General features: G+C 40.7%; 1 protein-coding gene across 6 annotated transcripts in view; it reads left to right on the top strand.

Moving 5' to 3' along the window:
• Positions 1-23,702, top strand: part of OCA2 (OCA2 melanosomal transmembrane protein) — a 290,480-nt gene that overhangs the window by 63,316 nt on the left and 203,462 nt on the right. For all 6 annotated transcript variants that reach the window (XM_039499675.1, XM_039499788.1, XM_039499735.1 and 3 more), the window contains exons 6-8: positions 1,591-1,748; positions 3,146-3,228; positions 3,591-3,744. In XM_039499675.1, coding sequence (XP_039355609.1) covers positions 1,591-1,748; positions 3,146-3,228; positions 3,591-3,744 — 395 coding nt within the window. The remainder of the gene's footprint in view (positions 1-1,590; positions 1,749-3,145; positions 3,229-3,590; positions 3,745-23,702) is intronic.

Here is a 23,702-nt window from a genome sequence, read left to right as displayed (position 1 = left end):
GTGGAATCATTGCTTGGGAAAAGTGTCAGATGTTCTGATAGCTCTGGAGACTGGAGTCTTTTCTCCACAAGTCAGGGTACAGAGGTACATGCTTCCTTATTATGCACAGGTAATAACCCTGACCTGGAGAGATCTATTTTTTTTTACACAAAGGGTGGTTCAGTGTCCATGCTCATTCAGCCTTTCTGCTGAGAACTAATGAGTGTGTAACATTGTAATTCTTTGTAAAGATGTAGGAACTTCAAATATCAAACCAAAACATTCTGTATTAAAACAATCAGAGTGTGGTCAACCCGGGATAACTTTAGTTATTTCACTAGAGATTATTTAAAAGTGGGGTAAAGTGCTGTCCTGTAGGTATTCAAACTAGTAAGAATACTTTAAAAATTCTAAGTTGTGGTTTTTTTTTCTTTCCTTGTTCAATCCTCTCAGTACTATGGGCAGTGAAATGTCTTTCTGGAAAATAAATTAATTGCCTGACATGAATTTGTAAAAATGTTGCAAGATTTTTACATCTCTTTGTAAAATACCCCCATTAAATGTCAGGTGATAGGGCCTTACTTCAGCAATGCTCTTAAGCACTTTTATAAGTTCCATGATCTAAGTAGTATTTAATGATGTGCTTAAATGTAAACATTGGGTTTGTTTAACCACGGCCTCAAAGCTGAAAATTCGTAAGTGAAATTGTGAAAAAGTCAAATTTCCAGATTAGTTACATTAGCATGGTAGCATATTGTTTTCAGTATTTCCCGTCCCATTCCTTATGTATCCTAACATTTTGTTGGCTGCACATTGAATATACATCTTTACTGAGTGGTCTACATGATGCCCAACTCAATGTGTGCCCGCAACTGTGCACAAAATTACCTCCTGCTGAAGATGGCAGCTGGGATTTCAAATGTGTCATTCAAGCCTGTTGTCATGGTTGGGTTGTTGGCAGCCAGACCTAGTGTTGAAAGCAAGAGTCCACAGTCATGAGACAGGAGTCAAGAGTCAGGTGGGTCAGGATACCAGGAGGTCAGAAGCAGGAGACAAACTGAAGGTTAGGAACCACAAGTCAGATGTCTGGAGTCAAGCTGGGTTGGGATGCCAGGAAATCAACCCAGGGAAGCAGGAGCAGTGAGCAGGAAGCACGAGGTGTGACTTTTCCCATGACCCTTACAGGCCTGAGTTCAGGAGCTGTGGGTCATGACCCCTGTAATTGGTGGAAATGTTGTTTATTGTTAGTTCCTGACAAGAATGACTTTTTTTTCCATCTAGTTGCAAGTTTACAGCAACAAAACAGCCTTTAACTTAAACTGGAAGGAGTGGGCCTATAGTTGCCTCCCATATTCACAGTTCCCAGCTGCTCCAGAAGGGGGCTTCTAGCATCACAGTTTAAAAAAAAAAATGCTACCTGACAGCTGCATTTCACAGGGTGGGAATCTTTTTACATAGGTTTTGTTCTGAGAATAATTTCGATTACGTTTGAGAGACTGCCTCATATTGCATTTTTCGTCTCTGAGTTAAGTAATATACTGTATTTCAGTATAATGTGTAATCCTATATAACTATCACTGGAAGTTTAGCCCTTAACGGGTTTTCCATCAGCTATGAATATTACAGATTTTCGTGAATCCGCTCTGCTGAAGTTAGAGCTAGGAGGACCTTTTGCAGCAGATGTGGTTGATCGGCGGGCAGAGGAATACATAATAGTGCAAATTGGGCAGATAGAAGACCCTGGATCTAGAAGGAGACGTCAGCCCCAGGTTATGGTTTTCACATATCATTGTCTTTGGAAATTTGGTGTCACATCTTTTTTTGAGATTCCTTTCTTTTACTGATACTGGGTTATCTCCGTCAACATTACATGGATTTTTGTTTTTGCTGTGAAATGTACATTGATGTCAGCATTAGCTATGTTGTTGTTAGTACATAGTAAAATTACATTTTATCTTGACCTTACAACATTGTATTTAACCCCTTTTTGGAATTTAATGAGCTCTGGGGACAATTTCCTCTGACCTGATACTTAACATACAAGTGCTTTTGTCTAAAAAGAAATCAAATTAGTGAAATTTGGCTAGAGGATTTTGGGGGAAAGAAGCACACAAAGAAACAGACTTAAGGTGCTTTTTTTGCACTTATGCAAACAGATTTAATAAAAAATGAGATAATTAACTGAAGGGACAGGCACATCAGAGTACTATAAAGTGTATTAATCTGTCTGCATGTGTAATACATGAAAATAAAAAGAAGCAACGTAGTTTAAAAAATAACCATGACCACAGACACCTACTTTTTTTCTTTTGATTCCGTGTATATGGTTGGCCTGTGATTTGTTGTTGCATCACACCTTAATCATCAGCATTGTAACTGCATACAAACTCATGGTTACTATGTATAAGTTAATAAAAGCAGGTCCATTAGCTCATCAAGTAACATCATTGGGCACAATGTTGTCAAGGTAATTATACTGTTAAATCAGCCTTTCTTACTGATGGGAGGGATGCTATAATTTGTGCAAACCATAATAATCCCCAAGAGATCTTTCTGCTAGCTTGGAATAGCCAGAGTACACTTTGCTCCAGTCACCCACCTCTTGCTGGACACTTCCCTGGACTGCCCAGGACACTGGGGTGGGGGCAGGTAACTAAAAATTATCCATGTTGACTTTATGCCACCAGAGGTTCCTTTTCCAAAGGTATCCCCAGCTGGGTGTTTAAGACTGCTTTCTTTCTTCTTTGTTCTGCTACTCTGAGACAAGGGAACAGAGCAGGAATGAGGAATGTGGGCTACAATTTCTAACTGGACTTTGTCTCTTTAAATCCCTTTTGGCTCCAAAGAGAGAGAATCTCTGCACCCATATTTGAAATACACACTTCAGTATGGATTCAGATATCTTGCCCACATACCAGTGTGCAGCACAGGTGCCGCAATATATAATGCTGCAGAAGCTGTTTTTCCTGAGTTCTTTATAGTCATTTCTCCATGTAAAGGACCAAATTCTGGCTGCAGTTTCCATTGGTCAATGATCTCCATACATCTTGGATGTATACCAGAATTTAGACCCGACTGTGTAGACACCAAAATAAAAATTGAACAGAGCCATGCACCACTTTACTGATCTTTAATTACTGGTGTTGTTAAACTGAATCTCTTGCAGGTCTTATACAACTGGACTCTACCTTTAAACTCAAGACGAAATGAGCAAGTTATCACAACTAGAATCTTTGAGATACTTAACAGGTTGGCAGAAACCAACTGTAATAAAAGTTTGTATAAACTGATTACTTGAATGCTATGAAAATATATTTTCTTTTCTTTAAACAAAACTACTATTCCATCATTTTGTAATTCTTCAGACTGTCAGTAAAATATAAAATTTCCTAGTTTTTTAAAAGTAATTACAATATGGTCATCCTATCCACTTCCTGGACTTAAGTTATATTCCAAGACATGGCATTTACAATCTGGTATTCAAGTATCATAAAAGATGCTTTACATTTTTTATTTTAACTAATGAAACAATTTTACAGTATTTTTTTAAAAATACGACATTTGCTATTTCATTCTGTAAGGAAGCAGAACTTTCCTTTTTTTCCCTACAGTAATGCAATCTCCATAAACATTCAAGCTTTCCTACAGGAGTCTGCAATTGTTCCTCTCTCCATGAAGCATCAGTACCTTCATGCAAATATAGAGACACAAGTAACAATTGCATCAGTCATCTTAGCAGGCGTTTATTTGCTTATCATATTGGAGGTAAGTCAATATATGCACTTTGTATGTCTGTGTTTGTATCATTTTTGGCAGTTAATATACTTTCTGAAATTGAATCTGAAACCTTCCAGTACTATCAGACACTGCTTAGGGCACAAACAAGACTCCCAAATATGTTGGAGAAAATTGGAATGAATGGCAACGGATCCTAGAAGGTTATTACTATCTGCCTCCACAGTATTTGAGCAGTTCTTGGTTATTTCTTTCTATAGGAATCTTGTGGTATTTCCATTCTATTTTATAACTTGGCTGTGAAACAAAGTCAGCCTGGGTTGAAACTTGATGGATAAGATCTCAAGCCAAAAGCAAATAACTCACACAAGTTAAAAAGTCACTTTGGTCATTCCCTTCTCTAAGACACCTCAGAACAAAGTAGAAATCTTTTTCACAGGTAAAACCGTAAAGTAAACATTACTTTTATTTTTAAAACAACGATAATTAGAAATACCTACAATGCATCCTTTAGGGAGGAAGGAGAGGATTTGAGTTAATATGAGGGAAGTCAAGGAATGAAGAACTTTAAATATTTATTCCAAGGCTACTAGATATCCAGTTTAACTCAAATATCTTGTATCATGACTGAAGATGGTAGACATATGAGAAATGGTACAGGATTTATGTTTTGCCATTCAACAAGTCTTTCTTGGATTGTGAATAACAACATGACTATCCTGTAGCTAAAATATGACAGGTAGGAAATAATTCCTTCTACATTTACACCACTTTTATACTGGTGGAAGGCCATGGACTTCAACTGAGTTGCATTTGATTTTCACTGGTGCAGGTGAGAGGACAATCAGGTCTATGAAGTCTCATAATGGCAATATCTGGTTTGCTGATTATTCTCCCCTATCCATCTTCGTGATCTTTTTCATACTGTTACCCATTAACATGCTAAATAAGATAAGGAATGCCTTTCCTCCAATCCAATTTCAGTAACAGAGACAGATGCCATGTGACTGAGGGTTAAAAGTTTAGATTATTCACTTCAGGAGTGGAGATTTATTTATGAGGCTGAAACTGGCTCTATGTACTTTATAGATGTGTTATCTCAATACACTAAATGTGAAGAGGGATGGTATATTGGATTTTGACTTAAAAGCATCTATATATGCAGCACATCATTGAAATAACCTTAATACATTTTAATGCTGCTTTTATTGTCCTAAATGTATGCAGTCCTTAGCAATTGCAAAAACATTAGGTTTTGAATGTATGTATGACTGGGCTTTTTGTGGGCAGATGTTTGCAAGTTAGAGGCTACTTGTGAAGAATTCACAAGTCATAACAGCCAAGAAAACTTTCAGGGACTGAGACTGCAGACACGACTAGACCATAAAGCCTGGAAATGCATGCATGTTCCTATTGTTTCTAAGAGAAATGTTTAAAATAACTGTAGCTGGTTTTTTTTGTTTTTTTTGCTAAAATATTAAGGGACAAATTCTACCCTCAGATGTGTGCTTCAGTGGAACTACTTTTGCAGATTCAAGCATAGTAACAGCAATAAAAAACTAGAAAAATTATTTTGTCATATTCCCATTGTAACTATTTTTATTCTATATCTGAGTTTTCAAAATGGTAAAGTCTTTCATTGTATCAGCAGTTAGCTGACTTCAAAATGATATTTGTTCCATTGGCAAATGTGACAAACAGAAACTTTTAAATGACCGAAATCAAAGGGGACAGTAATCAACATTCTAACTGAATATGATGATTGTCTGGTCTCCCCACAAATCACTTGCAGAATGTGAGTGACAGAATTGATAGGCAGTGACTTACCTTACATGTGGTATTTAAAACTGTGGCTTTTAGAGTAGTGATTTCTCAGTTCTTAGTGCTCTATTATTCTGTTCTCACTGTCAGAGAAATCAATTCCCAGTGTCACAGAGATAATCTTTCACTACTTTCCATTTTCTACATTGCTGCTGCTTTTCATTTTTCTGTCTTTTACACTTTCCCTTTGTTTTACTCATTTCCATTTATCAATTTACTGTTCTCTGAGCTTTGTTTAATTCATTTTTATAGCCTACTGTTTTGATTTACTGTGAACTTGTAAAATATTTATCTTTTGAATTTGCCTATTTAAAAAAAAAAGCAAGGTGACTTCTTTAGGAAAAAATGGCGTAAGAGAGTTAATTACTTTTGTTTAAGACTATGTGGCATATTGCATCTGACCAGGGGCGGCTCTACAAAACACGCTGCCCCAAGCAGCGCGGAGCGCTGCGCCGCCCTTCCACGGTCCCGCGGCGGGTCCCCTCTTCCCGCGGCTCCGGTTGAGCTCCTGCCGGCATGCCTGCGGCAGGTCCACCGGAGCCCGGGACCAGCGGACCTGCCGCAGTCATGCCTGCGGGAGCTCAACCGGAGCCAAATGCCGCCCCCCCGGGAAACGGCCGCCCCAAGCGCCTGCTTGGTGCGCTGGGGTCTAGAGCCGCCCCTGCATCTGACCAATAACATTTAACTTGAACAGGAAAAGCCAGGTTAGGAAAGAAGCAGCTATGCAAGGATTACATTAACCATTTAAATGGTTACATTAATTTATTCCCAGATCTGGGAGCTCTGAACTGGGGAGGGAGGCCAATGCAGCCCAGTTTTTGTCATGGATGAAAGTTTGGATAAAGATTCAAATTTCAGAAGCTTATCTAAAACTCGGAACCATCCCTTCTTGGTGCCCTCTTGAGTTGTTTGTCTGAACACAAGGCCATCTTCGTCACCAAGCAAGAGTTTTTTCCTGCTTGTCATGTTCTGTAGTGGATCCTCTATGGGAAACTCACATTCCCTAGAATCCACTCCCACTCTGATGTCCCTTTCTTAGAATCAGTGAATCGTAGTGTTAGAAGGGACCACAAGGTTAATCTATTTTAACCCTTTGACAAGATGCAGGATTTGTTGTGTCTAAACCATCCAAGACAGATGGCTATCTAGCCTCCTTTTGAAAACCTCTAATGAAGGAGCTTCCATGACTTCTCTAGGCAGTCTGTTCCATAGTCCTACTGTTCTTACAGTAAGGAAATTTTTCCTGAGATTTAATCTAAATCTGCTACACTGTAGTTTGAACCCTCACTCCCTGTTGTCCTACCCTCTGTGACAAGAGAGAACAACTTTTCTCCATCTTTTTTATGTCAGCCTTTCAAGTATTTGAAGACTGCTATCATGAACCCCCTTAATTTCCTCTTGTTCAAACTAAACATACCCAGTTCCTTAAGCCTTTGTTCGTATGGCTTGCATTCCATCCCTTTGATCATCTTTGTCACTTGCCTCTGGATCCTTTCCAGTTTCTCTACATCCTTTCTATACAGCTGTAGCCAATATTAAACAAAGTACTCCAGATGAGGCCTAATTAGAGCCAAGTAGAGTGGTACTATCACTTCCCATGATTTGCACGCTATGCCTTTGTTAATGCAACCTGAAATTGCATTTTTTTTTGCAAAAGCATCACATTGCTGGTTCATGTTGCGATGGTGATCCACCACAACTCCCAGATCCTTCTCAGCAGTGCTGCTGCCAAGCATTTATCTCCCATTCTGTATTTTTGCACTTGTTTTTTCTTCCCTAAGTTTATCATCCTACATTTATCTTTATCATCTTCCCAACTTCTGCTACCAGCAGCGTCTCATTAACTATGGTAGGACTGTAGTGGCTTCACCCTTGAGCACTGGTCTCTGCTGCAGTCATTCTCTTGGACTTTTCTGGAACTTGGATTTCAGTGACTCCCATTTCTGAAACCTTTGTGGTGGAGATGCAAAAGGCTCGGTGCTGTAGTCAGTATCTTGGATTTTCCTGGAAATGGGATTTCAGTGAAAAAGGCTCGGTCCAGGGAATGGGCAAAAGTTTAGTCTGGTTCTTATTTTGCCTAAGCCAATTTGTCCATCCCTTGCCATTTTGATTGTGGGGATAATTTTATAGTGTGAAACTAATGGTGTTCTGATGAAGTAAAATATTCAGAATTAAAAACTTAAGTGAATTTTAAATCCTCCTCCCAAACCATATTCTTGTGAATTTCACACTAGGGACCAAATTCTGTTCTATTACAGCATTGTAAATCTGTGTTGATATCAAAGGGGAGTTACTTTGGATTTACACGGGTTGTCCTACAAGTAGAAGTTGTACCTAGTATTGATACTGCACTGCGGTAGAAATCATGCTGTTTGTTAGATCTACTCTCCGTCAGGCAAGACATTGTCATTATATCTATTTGTAGTCAGCTTCTTAAAGACATTTAAAGCATTTTTTATTTTTAAATTGCAAGAAAAGTAAAGATAGATTAATTGGTCAAATCTTACATGTGCAAAAAACACTCCCCAACTCCCATAACCAACCCCCATCTCCACAATATCCCACTCAAACCAGTCTCCTGTAAAAGGAAAATCATCTTCACAATCATTTTGCTTTTATTGGACTCTGCTATATTTACCACATACACCCCATGTTGTTCTAGCATATAACCTTTTTGTCCCCTTATGAGTTGGCATTCTGCAACTCTGTGCTTAAATCTATTTTATTTCTGTGGCCATCTCACCTTCATTTTCTGTTTGAAGTCTCCTTTATTCATGTGACCATTCTTTCCTTCAATAACTTTACATTGATTTTTTTAAAGTTGATTTTTCCTCAAATATTGATCCGTTACCTTTGTGTATTTGGAGTTTCTGTTGCTTTTATTTTATTGAAATAGCTCCTGTTTTAATTTCTTCCTTTCTTGGTTTTTCATTTGAAAAACACACTTTACCACATTACATTTTATATTTTGAACCTTGGCATTCATTTCTTGTGTGTGTGTGATCTCCACACTTGTTATGATGTGTAGAATTAAAGTAAAAGATATATCATGATGTAGAATTGTTGACAAGTATAGAGTATTTCATTTGGTTGTGAGTCACCTCAACTACACAGGAAATCAAAGCAAATGTATGTTTTAAAAGAATAATGTGTATTAGGCTTAACTATATTTTTCTTCTCATATCTGCCCTCTGTGATCCCTTCATGATTGATAAGTGATACAGAAAAGCTGAGACATAAATGTTTGATGATGTTGTATGAAGACATCTGTAATGAGATATAGACATCTGAAATAGTCTATATAGTTCAACACACACATTTTTAGAGTTAAGGTTATGTATATGTATATATTTCCCCTAAAAACACTTATAGAACATTTAAAAAAATCTTCTGAGTGAAAATACTAAATGTTTTAAACTCAGAAAATTCATGGGTAAGGATTCATTAAAGAAATATGATGAAGTCCTACTTCCAGTTGAAAGAGTCAAGCAGAAACATTGATGCTAAGTGCAATGAATTCCTGATAACTTTATTACATCTGTTTACTCAGAAGGTGTTTTGGTTTTGGATCAATTTCTGTTCTATACCCACTTTCAGTTTCCTTTTCAGTTAACCCTTGTATCTATTTCTGTAATTAAAATAATTAATTCTACCACATTAACTCAAATTCAATAAACACTAGAATATTATTTTTAGAGGTAGAGCGTATGCCAGTAAAACTAATGTGTATAGAATCTTATACTGATCCCGTTGTTTCCTTCAACTTTGTGGTGGCAAAACATCTTTTGACTTTTGCCCTTCTGTCCTTATATACTAGTATTTCACAATTTGCTAATATTTTGGTTACCTAATACATGTATATTATATATAATTTTAATGAAAATGATTTTAGGATTAATGAGGGGGTTTGGATTGATAGAACTAGAAACTGAAGCTTTCTGTTTAGCACAGGCAGCATCAATGCAAACCTTTTCTACGTGGCCCCACCAATAGAATTCAACACAGACTTACTATCTCTAGGAATCAAAGAAGGTAGTAAATTCTTCATGACTATTTGCTCTTTGGCTTTTTCTCTGAGACTGCCAAGACGGATGCCAGTAGTGATGTTACCTGGAGAGAGGGCTGAGAATTCCAACTTACTTCATGTAGGCCACCAAACAGCCTACTGGACTGGATGCGAACTGGTGATCTAGAGCAGCAGTTCTCAAAGCTGGTCTGCCGCTTGTTCAGGGAAAGCCCCTGGTGGGCCGGGCCCATTTGTTACCTGCCGTGTCCACAGGTTTGCTGATCACAGCTCCCACTGGCCGCAGTTTGCTGCAGGCCAATGGGGGCTGCGGGAAAGGCGGTCAGCACATCCCTCGGCACGCGCCGCTTTCCGCAGCCCCCATTGGCCTGGAGTGGCAAACCATGGCCAGTGGGAGCTGTGATCAGCCAAATCTGTGGACATGGCAGATAAACAAATCGGCCCGGCCCACCAGGGGCTTCCCCTGAACAAGCGGCGGACCGGCTTTGAGAACCACTGATCTAGAGCAGTGGTTTTCAACTTGTAGTCCATGGACCCCTGAGGGTCTGCAGACTCTAAGATTTCCAAAGAAGTCTGCACCTCCATTTAAAATTTTTTAGGGTTCGTGCCGAAGGCGGCACGTGGGCCGATTTTCAGTGGCACTCACACTGCCTGGGTCCTGGCCACCAGTCCAGGGGGCTCTGCATTTTAATTTAATTTTAAATGAAGCTTCTTAAACATTTAAAAAATCTTATTTACTTTACATACAACAATAGTTTAGTTATATATTATAGACTTTACAAAAAGACCTTCTAAAAATGTTAAAATGTATTCCCGGCACGTGAAACCTTAAGTTAGAGCGAATAAATGAAGACTCAGCACACCACTTCTGAAAGGTTGCCAACCCCTGCTCTACTACCTAGTCCTTGGGTACTCAGGATTTATATGAATTCGGCAAATTATATTAATATTAGGCAAATAATTAGTTATAGCTCCATAGGAAGATGTGTGCGGTTGATACATTTAATGTAGGGGGCAAGATCATTAGTAGGGAGGAATAATTAGTTGTGTGGCCTTGTCCAGTATTTCCTTTAAATAAGGCCTCTCTTTAGCTATTGTAAATTAAAATCTAATAGATGACCACAGTTTGAAACTATTTATGCTAATTAAATATCATGTTATCAGAAACAGCCACGAAATTGCCATTTTAAACTTTTACAAAGCCTTTTATAAAGTTAAAAATGAAGTGCAAAACTGAAGTTATTTCATTACACATAAGAAACTAACAACATATAAATTTTAATGGCAGAAAAATGATACCAGCAGATATTGGAAATTCTTTGAGAACCCTCATAATACTGTGTTTATCAAAGGAACCAGAGGTTCAGTTTCATATCCTGTTTTACAGGTAATCCTAAGAAAAAATCCTCCCGTGATCTTTAAAATGACATTTTAATAATCTAGCATCTTGAGTAACATTGAGTAACTGAATTCTTTGATTAAAATATAGACACACACAAGTGCATTGTCGAGTTTTAAAATCCTACAGTGGCTTACTTAATGAAACATAGATTTATGGTCACAATTTTTATTAACTTAATGGGAAAAAAAGTTGCAATTTTCTTCCATATTATAGTCATGTTATAAACAAGTTTAAATTATGATTATACATCTGCTAGGTTTAATTTCTTGAACTCAAAGTACAGTCAATTTTTATGCAACACGTAGATGGGAAAACTGAATAAAATATTTTCTTAATATGCCAAATATTCATAACAGCAAGTGATTTGAATAGGCTCAATTAAGGCATGCTGATGTTGAGGGAGATTTTTCCCATTGCTCAGGTAGAGCTAGGGCCCAAAGATCAGTGCACTCAGCAGGGGTTCTTATCCCACTGATTGGTTTTTTTTTGGCTTAAAAACGGAGGTAGCAGAGTGCAGATCAGAGTATCTCTTCATACTCTGCCAGGGGACTGGTGGCAACTATGTAAGGAGAGAGAGGAGTATTCATAGGCTTTGTTGGAAAGGACAAAGCAGAACCCCTCTTGGCTTCTCCTTGTCCGGCCTTGCTGGGAGTGGGATGTCTCACTCTGGCTCCCATTTCCATGCTTTTAGTGAGGGAATGGGGAAGAGAATAGTTAGTCAGCTCCTGGTCTGGGCAAGAAATGGGGTGAAGATCACCAGTGCTGCTCATCCTCTCTCAGTGAAGAATCTTTGGGATTCCTTTTTCCTTTAGCCTCGCTGAGAAGGTGAAGAGAAGAACTACTGGCTCTGCCAGCCCTCCATATGGTTGGAGGAGACAGCAATATGTTGCCCGGCTCATCTCTGGTCCTTGACTACATTGTTAGCGGGGGAAGAAGAGAAAAGAATCCATCTACCAGAGCTACCAGATCAAGAGACCTGGCACTAGGCAGGGTTAATCTAGCTCGAGATGGGCAAGCTTTTTGGCCCATGGGCCACATCTGGGTGGGGAAATTGTATGCAGGGCCATTGTAACCGGGTCCACTGCCCTGCCCCTCTCCTGCTCGCTAGCTGTCCCAATAAAGTGCAGAGAGGCCTCCAGTTATGCAGCAGCCGTGGCTTTATTTACACACACAGTTCTCCCATCACAAATGTTGAGCTTATATACAAGGCATGCAGGGTTAGTTCCCTCTTTTCCTGCAGTCAGCCCACAGCTAGGAGACTGACCTTTCCCTGGCTGCCTTTTCTGCTGGCTCCCAGCCCTTATGACTACTGGCTTGTCAGGTCTGCAGGTGGAGCCAATCCACAGGCCAGGCATCAGGTCTGTTTCACCAGCCTCAACCTATTTCTCTTGATTGGAGCTGGCTGAGCAGGGGTAATTAGGTGTTTTTGTACCAGCATCCTGTTACAGCCATGAATGTAGGGCTGGGGCAGGGGGTTGAGATGTGGGAAGGAGTGCAGGGTGTGGGAGGGGTTGCAGTGTGCAGGAAGGGGCTCAGGGCAAGGGGTTGGGGTGCAGGGGGGGCTCAGGACATGGGGTTGGAGTACAGGACGGGTGTGGGGTGTGGCAGGTGGCTCAGGGCAGGGGGTTGGGGTGAAGGAGGGGTGCAGGAGGGGGATCAGGGCAGGGGGTTGGGGTTCAGGGTGCAGGAGAGGTTTGGGCTCTGGCCTGACTCCACTTACCTCGAGTGGCTCTGGGGTGGCAGCGGCGCACAGCAGGGCTAAGGCAGGCTCCCTGCCTTCCCTGGCCTGTGCCACTCCCAGAAGTGGCCAGCATGTCCGGCAGTGGCTCCTGGGGGTGGGGTGGGGCAGGTGGCTCCGCTGTGCACTGCCCTCACCTGCAGGTACCACCCCTGAAGCTCCCATTGGCCATGGTTCCCTGTTCCCAGCCAATGGGAGCTGCGGGAGTGGTGCCTTCAGGTGCGGGCAGTGCATGGAGCCCTCTGTCTCCCACCCCAGTGGCCACAGGGATGCATTGCCAGCTGCTACTGGGAGCGGGGCGGGGCCAGGGCAGGCAGGGAGCCTGCCTTAGCCCCACTGCACCATGGGGCTGGCAATCCTGCGGGCCGGATTGAGAGCCCTGATGTGCCGGATCCGACCTGCGGGCTGTAGTTTGCCCTCTCCCTGATCTAGATGCTGAACGTGCTTGGATTTGAATTCAATGAGGATGAATTCCAAACATGAAATCCATGCACAAAAAGCTGGCCTGAACACTCCTTTTTTTTAGTTTTTAAAGGGACAACAACAGTGTCAGGTTCAGGGGTGGCTCCAGGCACCAGCACGCCAAGCGCGTGCCTGGGGCAGCAAGCCATGGGGAGTGCTCTGCCGGTCGCCGTGAGGGCAGCAGGCAGGTTGCCCTCGGCGGCATGCCTGCAGAGGGTCTGCTGGTCCTGTGGCTTCAGTGGACCTCCTGAAGGCAAGCCGCTGAAGGCAAGCCGCCGAAGGCAGCCTGCCTGCCGTGCTTGGGGCGGCAAAATACCTAGAGCCGCCCCTGGTCAGGTTAGAAATCATAGGCCAGATCCTGTGCCCTGGAAAGGACACTTAGTACTACTAGGAAAACCTCAAAGTAACCTTAAAGATGCTATAAATAAATATCTGAAGTGTTCTCCTGATGCAAGGAGCACTGTGTGTGGATGTAAATCTGGTGCAAGAGGTGGATGGGGGCTGGCTGCAGGCAGGGAAGTGACTTTTTTAGGCAAGGATCCTTGTCTGGTAGAATAGTGCCTTTGGAACCACTTTAGCCAGCATAAGATATCACAGTCTTGTGGCTGCTCTGTGTCTGCACGGGGAACTGTTTTAGTCACTGGCTGCCACCAGCCTAAGACTCTACTTGAATTGCAGGATGATCATCAAATAATTGCAGCTGAGTTGCAGACAAGACATGGAAAATCACGGAAAAGTAATAATGGACCTTTATTAATAGCAGTAACTTGGAAAAGCCACTGTAGACCTATTTGTTTAAGAAAAAAATTGCTGGAATGATATAAACATCCCGCTGTTATGTTATGCTTGGTTTTTGTTTTTTTTTGTTTTTTTTGGATATCTGGAGAATTTGGTGTATCCAAAGGGCTGTAACAAGGGCGGGGTGAGTAGGGCAGTCATCCAGGGTGCCAGGCTTGGTGGGAGGAAGAGAGGAAAAATGGGCTGGAAAAATGATGAAAAAAATCTGGTAGGGGTAGAGCCCTGCAGGAAGCATATATTGCCACTCTTACTTCTGTGCTGCTGCTGGCGGTGGTGCTGCCTTCAGAGCCGGGTGGCCCGAGAGTGGCAGCTGCTGGCCGGGTGCCCAGCTCTGAAGGGAGCGTCACTGCCAGCAGCAGCGCAGCAGTAAGGCAGGCAGTACCTTGCCTGCTGAAGCATTCTACCCCTTACCGTTTTTTCCATCATTTTACTGCTCCATTTCCCCCTCCCCCTCCCATGGCTTTGCAACCTGGGTGGCTGCCCCACTCACCCCGCCCTGGTTACATCCCTGCCCAAAACTATCCAAGATCATTTAATGTACTAATGGGGAAAAGGTATCTGTTGCAAACCTCAAAATGTATGCAAAATTCTGAACTGTGCAAAGCTAATTTGAAACTAAATTGCAGTGGAAACCTAATATTGTGGAAGCTGCAATTTCTGCAATATTGTAAATGAAGTAGGATCTTACACCAGCCTTAAAGGAGATGTGAAGGTGGCATAGAGGCTATAGTCACTGTAAGAATTTTTTTTAAGTCCAACCCAAATTACTGTTTTAATTGAAATTAAAAAAAAAAATCCCAAACAGGAGACCACTTAACTCTTTCCCCCCCCGCTTTAACTCAACCTCAGTGTTGCCCCTATAGTACTATCCCTGGCATTACCTCTCTAATTGTTTAAATAATTTTAAATATCTTTTGTGGTTGAGTTTTGTTGGCCTGTTTTCTCTTATTTTGAACAACCTTGCCTTTCTCATAATTAGGTTTCACTGTACAGCTATGGTACTATATGGAATATAAATTGTACTACATTAAGAATTCATTAGATAGGAATGTTACCACCTGGATAGTGCTGCTTGCTCTTCTAGGAACTAAGTGACAGTGAACTATAAAAGATGCTTTTGTCCAGACTCCTCTTAGGTAGAGCGCTATATTATAATAGGTATGTGATACTTTCAATACAGAGTGTAAAAACTGCTTTTACAGTGTCCATTTTTGAGTCTTTATTTCCTTATTAATTTGGAACTGTCTTGCTGAATTTGTGAAGGAACGTGAAGTGTATATGTGCCCTATCTTGCATCGTATTTCTGGGTTTTTTTTTCAAACTGATCAAGACAGGCAATAGAACATTAAATTAGCTTAATTGAATGCAGCTGTACAGCTTCCATGCTGCCTACGGCAACCACGAGGGAAGAGAGCCTTAAAGTCTTAAAATTTTAACAAGTTGCTAGAACACACACCACACATTTCTAATTCACACAAGCTTTCAGACTGAAAAAAACACTCATCACCTTTGTGGGCCTCAGATGATTTCTTCCTTGAACAAAAAGACTGAGGGGAAGGGAATGAATGAGGGAGTGTGATGGAGTGTGTACCAGACACATGTCCTGAATGGGATAAAGTGGGCCTGAGAGGACAATTATGTTATCTGGCTGCACCTAGAAGTAGAGCAAGGCTAACTTGTGGCGATATGTTTATGAAAGATTGTGATTTGGAAATGCTCCCTCATAAGGGACTGTGCTGTGAATGTGGGAATTTGGAGATGTTCCCTGGTGGCAGGGGTGGGGAATACTGCATGGCTGTGTGCAGCAGTTCAGGAGAGACACTCTCCAGTTTGTTTTTATTAAAGTTTTATTTCTTTCTCATTCACTGGTTTGTTATTTAATGAACCCCAAGGTCTTAACATGGTGTCAGACCTACTGAATGAGAAGGAATCTGCAGTCATTTTGAAGTTAACGCCTTTGTTTGTAACTGAAAACAGAGACAAAGGGACACACCAGAGAAGCATGTGTAGCACCCCACACAGAGGCTTTGGCATGTATTTGGTGAGCACTATAGTAGCTTGACTAGCTTAAGAAGGGGAAAAAAGCCAAAAATGGATGTGCTGCCACCTCCATCCAGTTTGCAATTGTCAGGCAATGTTGAAGAGAACTGGAAAAAAATCAGACAGAGATTTGAATTGTATTTAGCAGCCACAGGGGCAAAGGAGAAAAATGATAAAGTGAAATCATCTATCTTTTTTCATGTTTTTCGTGAGGAAGCATTGGATATTTATAACCAGCTTTAAGTTTGAAGAAAGTGAAGCATGAAGTTAAGTAAAATACTGACTAAATTTGAGGAACATTGCATGCCAAAAAGGAATGAAACCTTTGAGAAACATTTTTTTACATGCATGCAAAAAAACTGATGACACCATAGAGCAATACGTCAGAGAATTAAGGAAGCTCAGTAAAACCTGTGACTTTGGTGAGCTGACAGTCTCTGGTCAGAGATAGAATCATTTGTGGCATTAAAGACAATGTGTTAAGAAAGAAACTTCTCTGTGAAGGAGACTTAAATTCAGAAAAAGTTTTCCAAATATGCAGGGCAGCAGAAACTGAAACCACAAGCCAAAGAACTGAGTTCACCAGAAGAGGTTATCCATGTATTAAGTACAAAAGAATGTAGCCAGAATAGGTCAAATCTAAGAGTGCAACCACCCTCTATGAAAACCACTGCTAGGGGAAAGAGCGGGTACAGACAGTCATGTGGAAGGTGTGGATGGCAGCATGGCCCCAAACAGTGTGTTGCCTTTGGGAAACTCTGTCAAAACTGTGAGAAAATAATCATTTTGCAAAATTCTGCAGATCCCAAATGCAGAAAAATCAAGTGTATTTCAAAGGCTTTGGCTACACTTACACTTCAAAGCGCTGCCGCGGCAGCGCTTTGAAGCGCTAAGTGTAGTCAAAGCGCCAGCGCTGGGAGAAAACTCTCCCAGCGCTGTCCGTACTCCACCTCCATGTGGGGAATAACGTACAGCGCTGGGAGCTTTGGCGCTGGAGAGGGTGTGTTTTCACACCCTGCTGCAGCGCTGCAAATTTGTAAGTGTAGCCAAGCCCAAAGACTATCTGGTCGAGGAGTTATTTTGAGATGTACTGAGATCTAACAAGCCTGATGAGAAGGACTGGATACTGCCTATGACAGTAAATGGAACAATTGTCCACTGAAACTGGACACAGGAGCTCAGCTTAATATTCTGTCTGAACAAGATTGAGAGACTAAAAATAAGACCAAAACTGGGACCAAGAAAAATAAAAGTAACTGGTTATTCTGGAACAAGTAAACCAGTGAAGGGGAGGTGCACTGCTTGCATCAACCATAAAAACACTATGTATAGGCTCCTGTTCATTGTAGTGTCAAAAGTGCCAATTTTAGGCCTGGCTGCATGTGAGAAACTCAGTCTGGTAAAACATGTGCTCTCACTACAAGATCATACTGAACCTGGTTTATGAGGCACTCTTTCGGGAATATCACGATTTGTTTCAAGGGTTGGGTTGCTTGCAGGGTGAACATACAATCCAGATAAACAAGCAGGTTCCTCCAGTTATCCATCCATGTAGAAAGGTGCTCCATGATAAACTCAAGGCTGAGCTTGCAAGGATGAAATCAATGCAAGTAATACAAAAAATTTGAGGAGCCCACCGAATGGGTGAGCTCCCTAGTCATTGTGGAGAAAAATGTGGCCAGCTACACACGTGCTTAGATCCCAGAGACTTCAACAAGGCTATAAAAAGAGAACATTTCAAACTACCAACCAGAAAAGAGATTATGGCTCAGTTTGTAAATGTTCAATATTTCAGTAAATTGGATGCATCCTCAGATTTTTGGCAGCTAAAATTAACTGAAGAAAGCTCAAAATGATGCACATTTAATGCCCAATTTGGAAAATACATATTCTAACGCTTACCCTGCGGCATAGCTTCAGCCCCAGAAGTGTGCCACAAAACTATACATATAATCTATGAACATATGAATCGTTGTTCACACCTCAGTGGATCACATCATCATCTGGGGCTCAATGAAAGAGCAGCATGATTATAGACTTCGGAAAGTCCTGGATGCAGCTAGAGCTGCAAACCTCAAAAAGGAGAGAACTGTGTTTTAAGAATTACAGAACTGACTTTTGTTGGGGGCATTATTTCCAAAAAAGGTGTAAAATGTGATAAGAGGAAGATTTCACCCATTGAAATGATGCCACATTCACAGTCAAAAAAAGATGTCCAACGGTTCCTGGGAATGGGTATTTATCTTGAAAAATTCATACCTAATCTACCAAAGCGGCAGCTTTGAGAAAACATCTAGAGAATAAAAATGAATGGTATTGGGATGGAGAACTGGAGGGATCACAGGAAGGTTTAAAACAACAACTGATACATAAACCAGTATTGAAGTTCTATGCACCAGGAAGGCCTATTAAAATCTCAGCAGATGTTTTACAGTTTGGGTTAGGGGCACTGAATTTACAGAACCATGAGGATTGTTGGCAATCAGTTGCATATGCATCCAAATCAATGACTGAGGCAGAAACCAGATAAGCATAGGTCAAAAAGGAGCTCTTAGGAATATTGTTTGCCTGGGAGAGGTTCAGTCAATGTATTTATGAACAGACAGTGGAAGTTGAAACAGACCACAAGCCCGTGATAGTGTTATTTAGCAAACTGATAAATGACTGTTAAGGATTCAAAGAACCATGATAAAGCTGCAAAAGTATGATTTGGTTGTGACCTACATGCTCGGTAAATTAATGTTCACTACAGAGGCACTTTCCAGAGCAGTAGCTCCCACAAAGCCAAAGAAGACTATAGAGAAGAGATGCAAGCCTATGTAGATCTGATTGTAAAGTCAATTCCCATAGTTAACAGGAAACTGCAACAAATAAGAGGAAACGGAGAAAGATGAATCATTGGGAATCCTTAAAGAAGTGATAATTAAAGGGTAGCCTGAAGCATAAGCAGTTACTGTTCAAGCATAAGAGACTATTGGAACTGCAGACATGAACTTACTGTGATAGATGGGATGATTTTCAAGGGCAGTAAGGTAGTAATTCCAATGAGTCTCTGAAAAGAAATGCTGCAGAAGATCCACAAGGGTCGCTTAGGGATTATGAAGTGCAAACAATGAGTATGAGAGGTGCTGTAGGGGCTGTGGATCAGTCACATCATCACTATTATGGTAGGGAACTGCTTTTCCTGCTTGAGCTACAACCCAGGCCAACAGGCAGAGCCACTGAGACCTCGTGCAGTTCCACAAAGGCCTTATGAGAAGGTAGCCACTGACTTATTTATCTGGCAATCAAAGGATTATTTAATAGTCACAGATGATTATTCTCTGTATCCAGAAATTTGTACACTGCACAGTACTAATAGTTAGTCAGTGATAGCTGGCAGGAAGGGAATCTTCTCCAGACATGGAATTCCAGATCAAGTCTTCAGCAATAATGGGGCATAATTTTCCAGTGCAGATTTTAGGCAATTTGCCATCTATTGTGATTTTCATCATAAAACAGCAAGGCCAAATTACCCCCAATCAAATGGACACGTGGAAAGGTCTATATGGACAGTAATGCACCTTATGAAAAGGATTTTTGACAGTGGGAGTGATTTGTACAAAGCTTTATTGGCTTACCAAAGTACACCTCTGGAGAATGGCTTTTCTCCAGCTCAGCTGTTAATGGGAAGAAGGATAGATCTAATTTACCAATTACTGATAACTTGCTGAAATCTCATAACAATGAAATCATATGGAAGATGAAAGAAAATCAGAAGTGGAAGCAGAAATATTATTTTGACAATAGGGCCCGTGATCTCCCATCTCTTAACCCATGTGATAGAGTGTGCCTGAGGAATTACACCTCAGATACTTGGGGCCAAAGAGGTACCATTAAAGAACAGCTACATCCAAGGTCTTATGTAGTCCAGACAGACCGGGGGACACATTTTGACATAACCAAAGGTATTTACAATCAATTCCAGAAAGTTCCAACACATTGACAGCTGAGGTGGACTCTGGCATTTCTTATTTGACTGATTCTTTAACCATCAAAACACAAAGGTGAACTTGTCAAGGAACAAGAAAACAATTCAGACTCTAATAAAAGGCTGATATTGAGAAGATCAGAGCGGGAGATTAAATGTCCTAAAAGCCTCATAGAGACTTGCTAACCTGCCTGTATAAGGGGTATTTGAGTGAAGTGAGTGGTAAAGACTCACTCAAGAATGATGTGCTGGTAACCTCTCCTCTGTACGTAGCTGACACATTGGGGTTATGGAAATGTACTACATGGGTTGAGAATTTAATGCATGTTATTAGATAGTTATCTGTTTATATACATGTACATAAAAGTTAATTAGTTTATATTTCTACATCTTCCCTATTAAAGAAATTTATGAAAGATTGTGATTTGGAGACTGTCCCTCATAAGGGACTATGTTGTGAATGTGGGTATTTGGAAATGTGCCTTGGTGGCGTAGGCAGGGAACACCACATAGCTGTTCACAGCAGTTCACCAGAGACGCTTTCCAGTTTGTTTTATTAAAGTTTAATTCACTGGTTTGTTATTTAATGGACTCCAAGATTGTTACATAACTGATTGTGAAGTCCAGCTGGGCAGGAGCAGGCTGGTTAGTATAAAGAGCGGAAGTTTGTAGTACAAGGGGGCTGCAGGGAGAGTCTGCGATCACTCTCTGGGAACAGAAAGGTGGTGAGGAGGAAGCCCATGGGGGAGAATAAGCCATAGGATCCTAACCCTGAAAGAAGGCTCAACCTAGAGTGGCTGTGGGGAAGGCCTGAGAAAGGTTGGGTAGGAAGGAATCCAGGGAAACAGCAGCAAGGAGTGGGAGTGGAAGTGTGCAGACCTTGATTGCTAGTTGTAGGGTCCCTGGCCTGGAACCCAGTGTAGTGGGAAGGCCCAGATTCCCCTACCAGCCACTGACAAGGAAGTATGAATCCAGAGAAGGGTATGAGGCCATTGGAAATCTCTGAGGCAAGGATGTGAAGGCCAAACATCCTCTTGTGAGCCTGTCTTATGTTAGGCTTGCTGTTACTCTGAAAGGGGTGAACTAAATCTTGACCTGGACGGAGGGCTGAGTTATGGAAAAGAGATTGCCGCAGCAATGGAGTGACTGTCAATATGGGCCTGGCCGTGAGGAGGCACTCCTGCAGTGAGGGACTCTTTTACAGGGAGGCAGAAGAAAAGTAGTAATGAAGAGGTAAGGAAAAGACTGGAAGGAACAGGGAAATGGAGAGAACTGTTGGAGCAGAGAATGGGTGTCATGAAAGGAAGGGCTGGCTGAGTGAGTGAGAAAATGGCTCACAGCAACATTCCAGAGAAATTCCCCATTGCAGTACAGAATTCCACATTACAGTGCTTCAGTAGTTGCTGACACAGGTCTTCTGTACTCCATGGGGATTCACTCCTGCAGGAGGGTTGTGGGGTGTGGGACTACTACTTTAATTTCTCCTTGGAGCTTTAGGCGCTCCCCATTACTGTGTGTACTGTGTGTACTGTATTACTGTGTGTACTGACCTGGTTTCTTCAGTTATCTAAGCAGGACTGTTATGAAAACTGCAGTGTCTTTCAACTCCGTAGCCAACCGCTTTGGCCTTATCAGCACACAGAAATAGTCTGATCTATATCCTTCAAGCTAACAACTCTTAGCAACACTGAGACATGCTCGCCTTAGTCTGTCTAGTCATACAGGAAATTTTGCCTGTAGCTAAAATATCAAAGGTATAACATCAGCACCAAAAAATAATCAATGTTCTGAATTTACATAAGGCTCTCTTTTCTATAGAGAACCTGATAACCCCAGCTGCGTCAGATGAGGGATTTACTGAAGCTCAGCTCGTTGAGCTTTGTCTGCCTCTGTTCATTTTCTCATTAATTAAGACAAGAGTCCCAATTTACAGCAACTAGCTACTTGTTAAATGTGACTTTCATAGGCTCCATAGCCTCTAGTTGTGACCAAAGCTCCCTTCCCAGTTCTCCTTGTAGGTCCATACACCACCACTGACCACACATTATTTTACCATTATTTTGTCGTTTTATTGTAAACTTTTTACAGAGTTTATTTTTTTCCCTCACAATCTTATGTGCATAATATGTTATTCTGTCAAGAGAGGAACAACATATCAGGGAGGGCAAAAAAAAGCATTTAACAAGTTCAGTTGAATGAAACTACATTTTCATTTTTCATTCCCCTTCAGCATAGATGATAACAGCTAATTTAGCAGAAGGTGTGACTAAACGCTCACATCTACATGACTTGATTTCTGTTAAAGTCCAGGAGTGTGGCGGTTTTGAAATCTGTGCATACTTTCATATCATTTCACTAGCTAATGGTAACTTTCAGTGCTTGAAATGTTGGTGGTTTTTGTTTCCTGCAGCTGTGAGGATTATTAAAATGTCTAATGATAGGAATATAAATTGAGAAGGTTAAAGCCAAAGGTTGAAAATTGTTAATTAAAGATACTTGTTTATAATTTAAGAATAATGAATACACTTTCAGAAATCATGTTTGGGTCACAAATGATTTGCAGAAGATTTGTGAACAGAAAAAAGGGCTAAATTCATTAGATAATATATTCAAAATTAAATAATTCAACCTGATTCAAAATGTATATTAAGAAGTTGTTTGCAATGTGAAAAAATATCATCAATTGATGTAATTGATTTATTTAAACTTCATTTTTTTGGGTTATCTTTCCTATGAAATAAAGAAGTTTAGTAACTTTAATTTTTTAGGCTTATGAGTGAACATCTCAGCTCAGTAAACATGAACCTATATATATATGAAACTCTTCTTGTCATCCTATTACATTACTTATATTCACCTTCTATTTATGTTAAACAACTTGTCTAGTACTATCGTGTGTTTTAAATCAGTGCATTGGGAAGTGACAAAACTGCTGTCTTTAGGTCATTTTCCTTCAGGCAGAGATTTCTATACCACAGCTTTCCCCACTGACATCAAATCAGAGCAAATAATTTGGCATACTTTGAATAGAAATGAATATAAGGCTGGATGTCATAGATCAGTGGATTTTTTTACCGTGGGGTTGTACCAGCTATTCTCTGGGAGTCGCACAATTTTCTAAAGAATCTAAGTTTTCATTTTAAAATATTCCTTGCGGTTCACAGAGATAACCTTCCATAGGTGTTGCAATAATTAGGTTTACAGAATGTATGAAGCAGTATGTAATTTGCACAGACCTGTACGGATGATCCATATTTATAAGACCATTTCATAATTTATATGAATACTAAAATATGTAGATCATAGCCCTGATCCTGAAAACCCTTACTTGTACATGCAATCTTTACTCACTCAAGTAGTCCTATGAAATACCTTTTGTGCATATGACAGTACTGGAAAATAGTTACCATGTAATTCTTTGAAAAATAGGAAATTATTGGTCAATCTTTTTTAAAAAAAAGCATGCAATACTTTCCCTCACTTATATATTTTGACTTTTACACATCCGTCTGCATTTTTACCTTTTATAAATTTTTTCATTGACATTTAAACATATGTAATATTTTAGTTTACTGTTTGTACAGATGTGTCCAAGTAACTATAGGCAGCGTTACATTCATATTACTAAGTACAGGAAATATATTATCAGTGTTGATATTACTTTTCCTGTTAGTTGCTTTGTGGCCCCTGCAGGACAGGCTTTGTGAGCCCTGACACACCCTCTCTCTGGCCA

Source organism: Mauremys reevesii, linkage group 1, assembly GCF_016161935.1.
Source record: "Mauremys reevesii isolate NIE-2019 linkage group 1, ASM1616193v1, whole genome shotgun sequence".
Lineage (NCBI taxonomy): Eukaryota > Metazoa > Chordata > Testudines > Geoemydidae > Mauremys > Mauremys reevesii.
The sequence above is the reverse complement of the archived record's forward strand: the minus strand, read 5'-3'. Positions and strand labels throughout refer to the sequence as shown.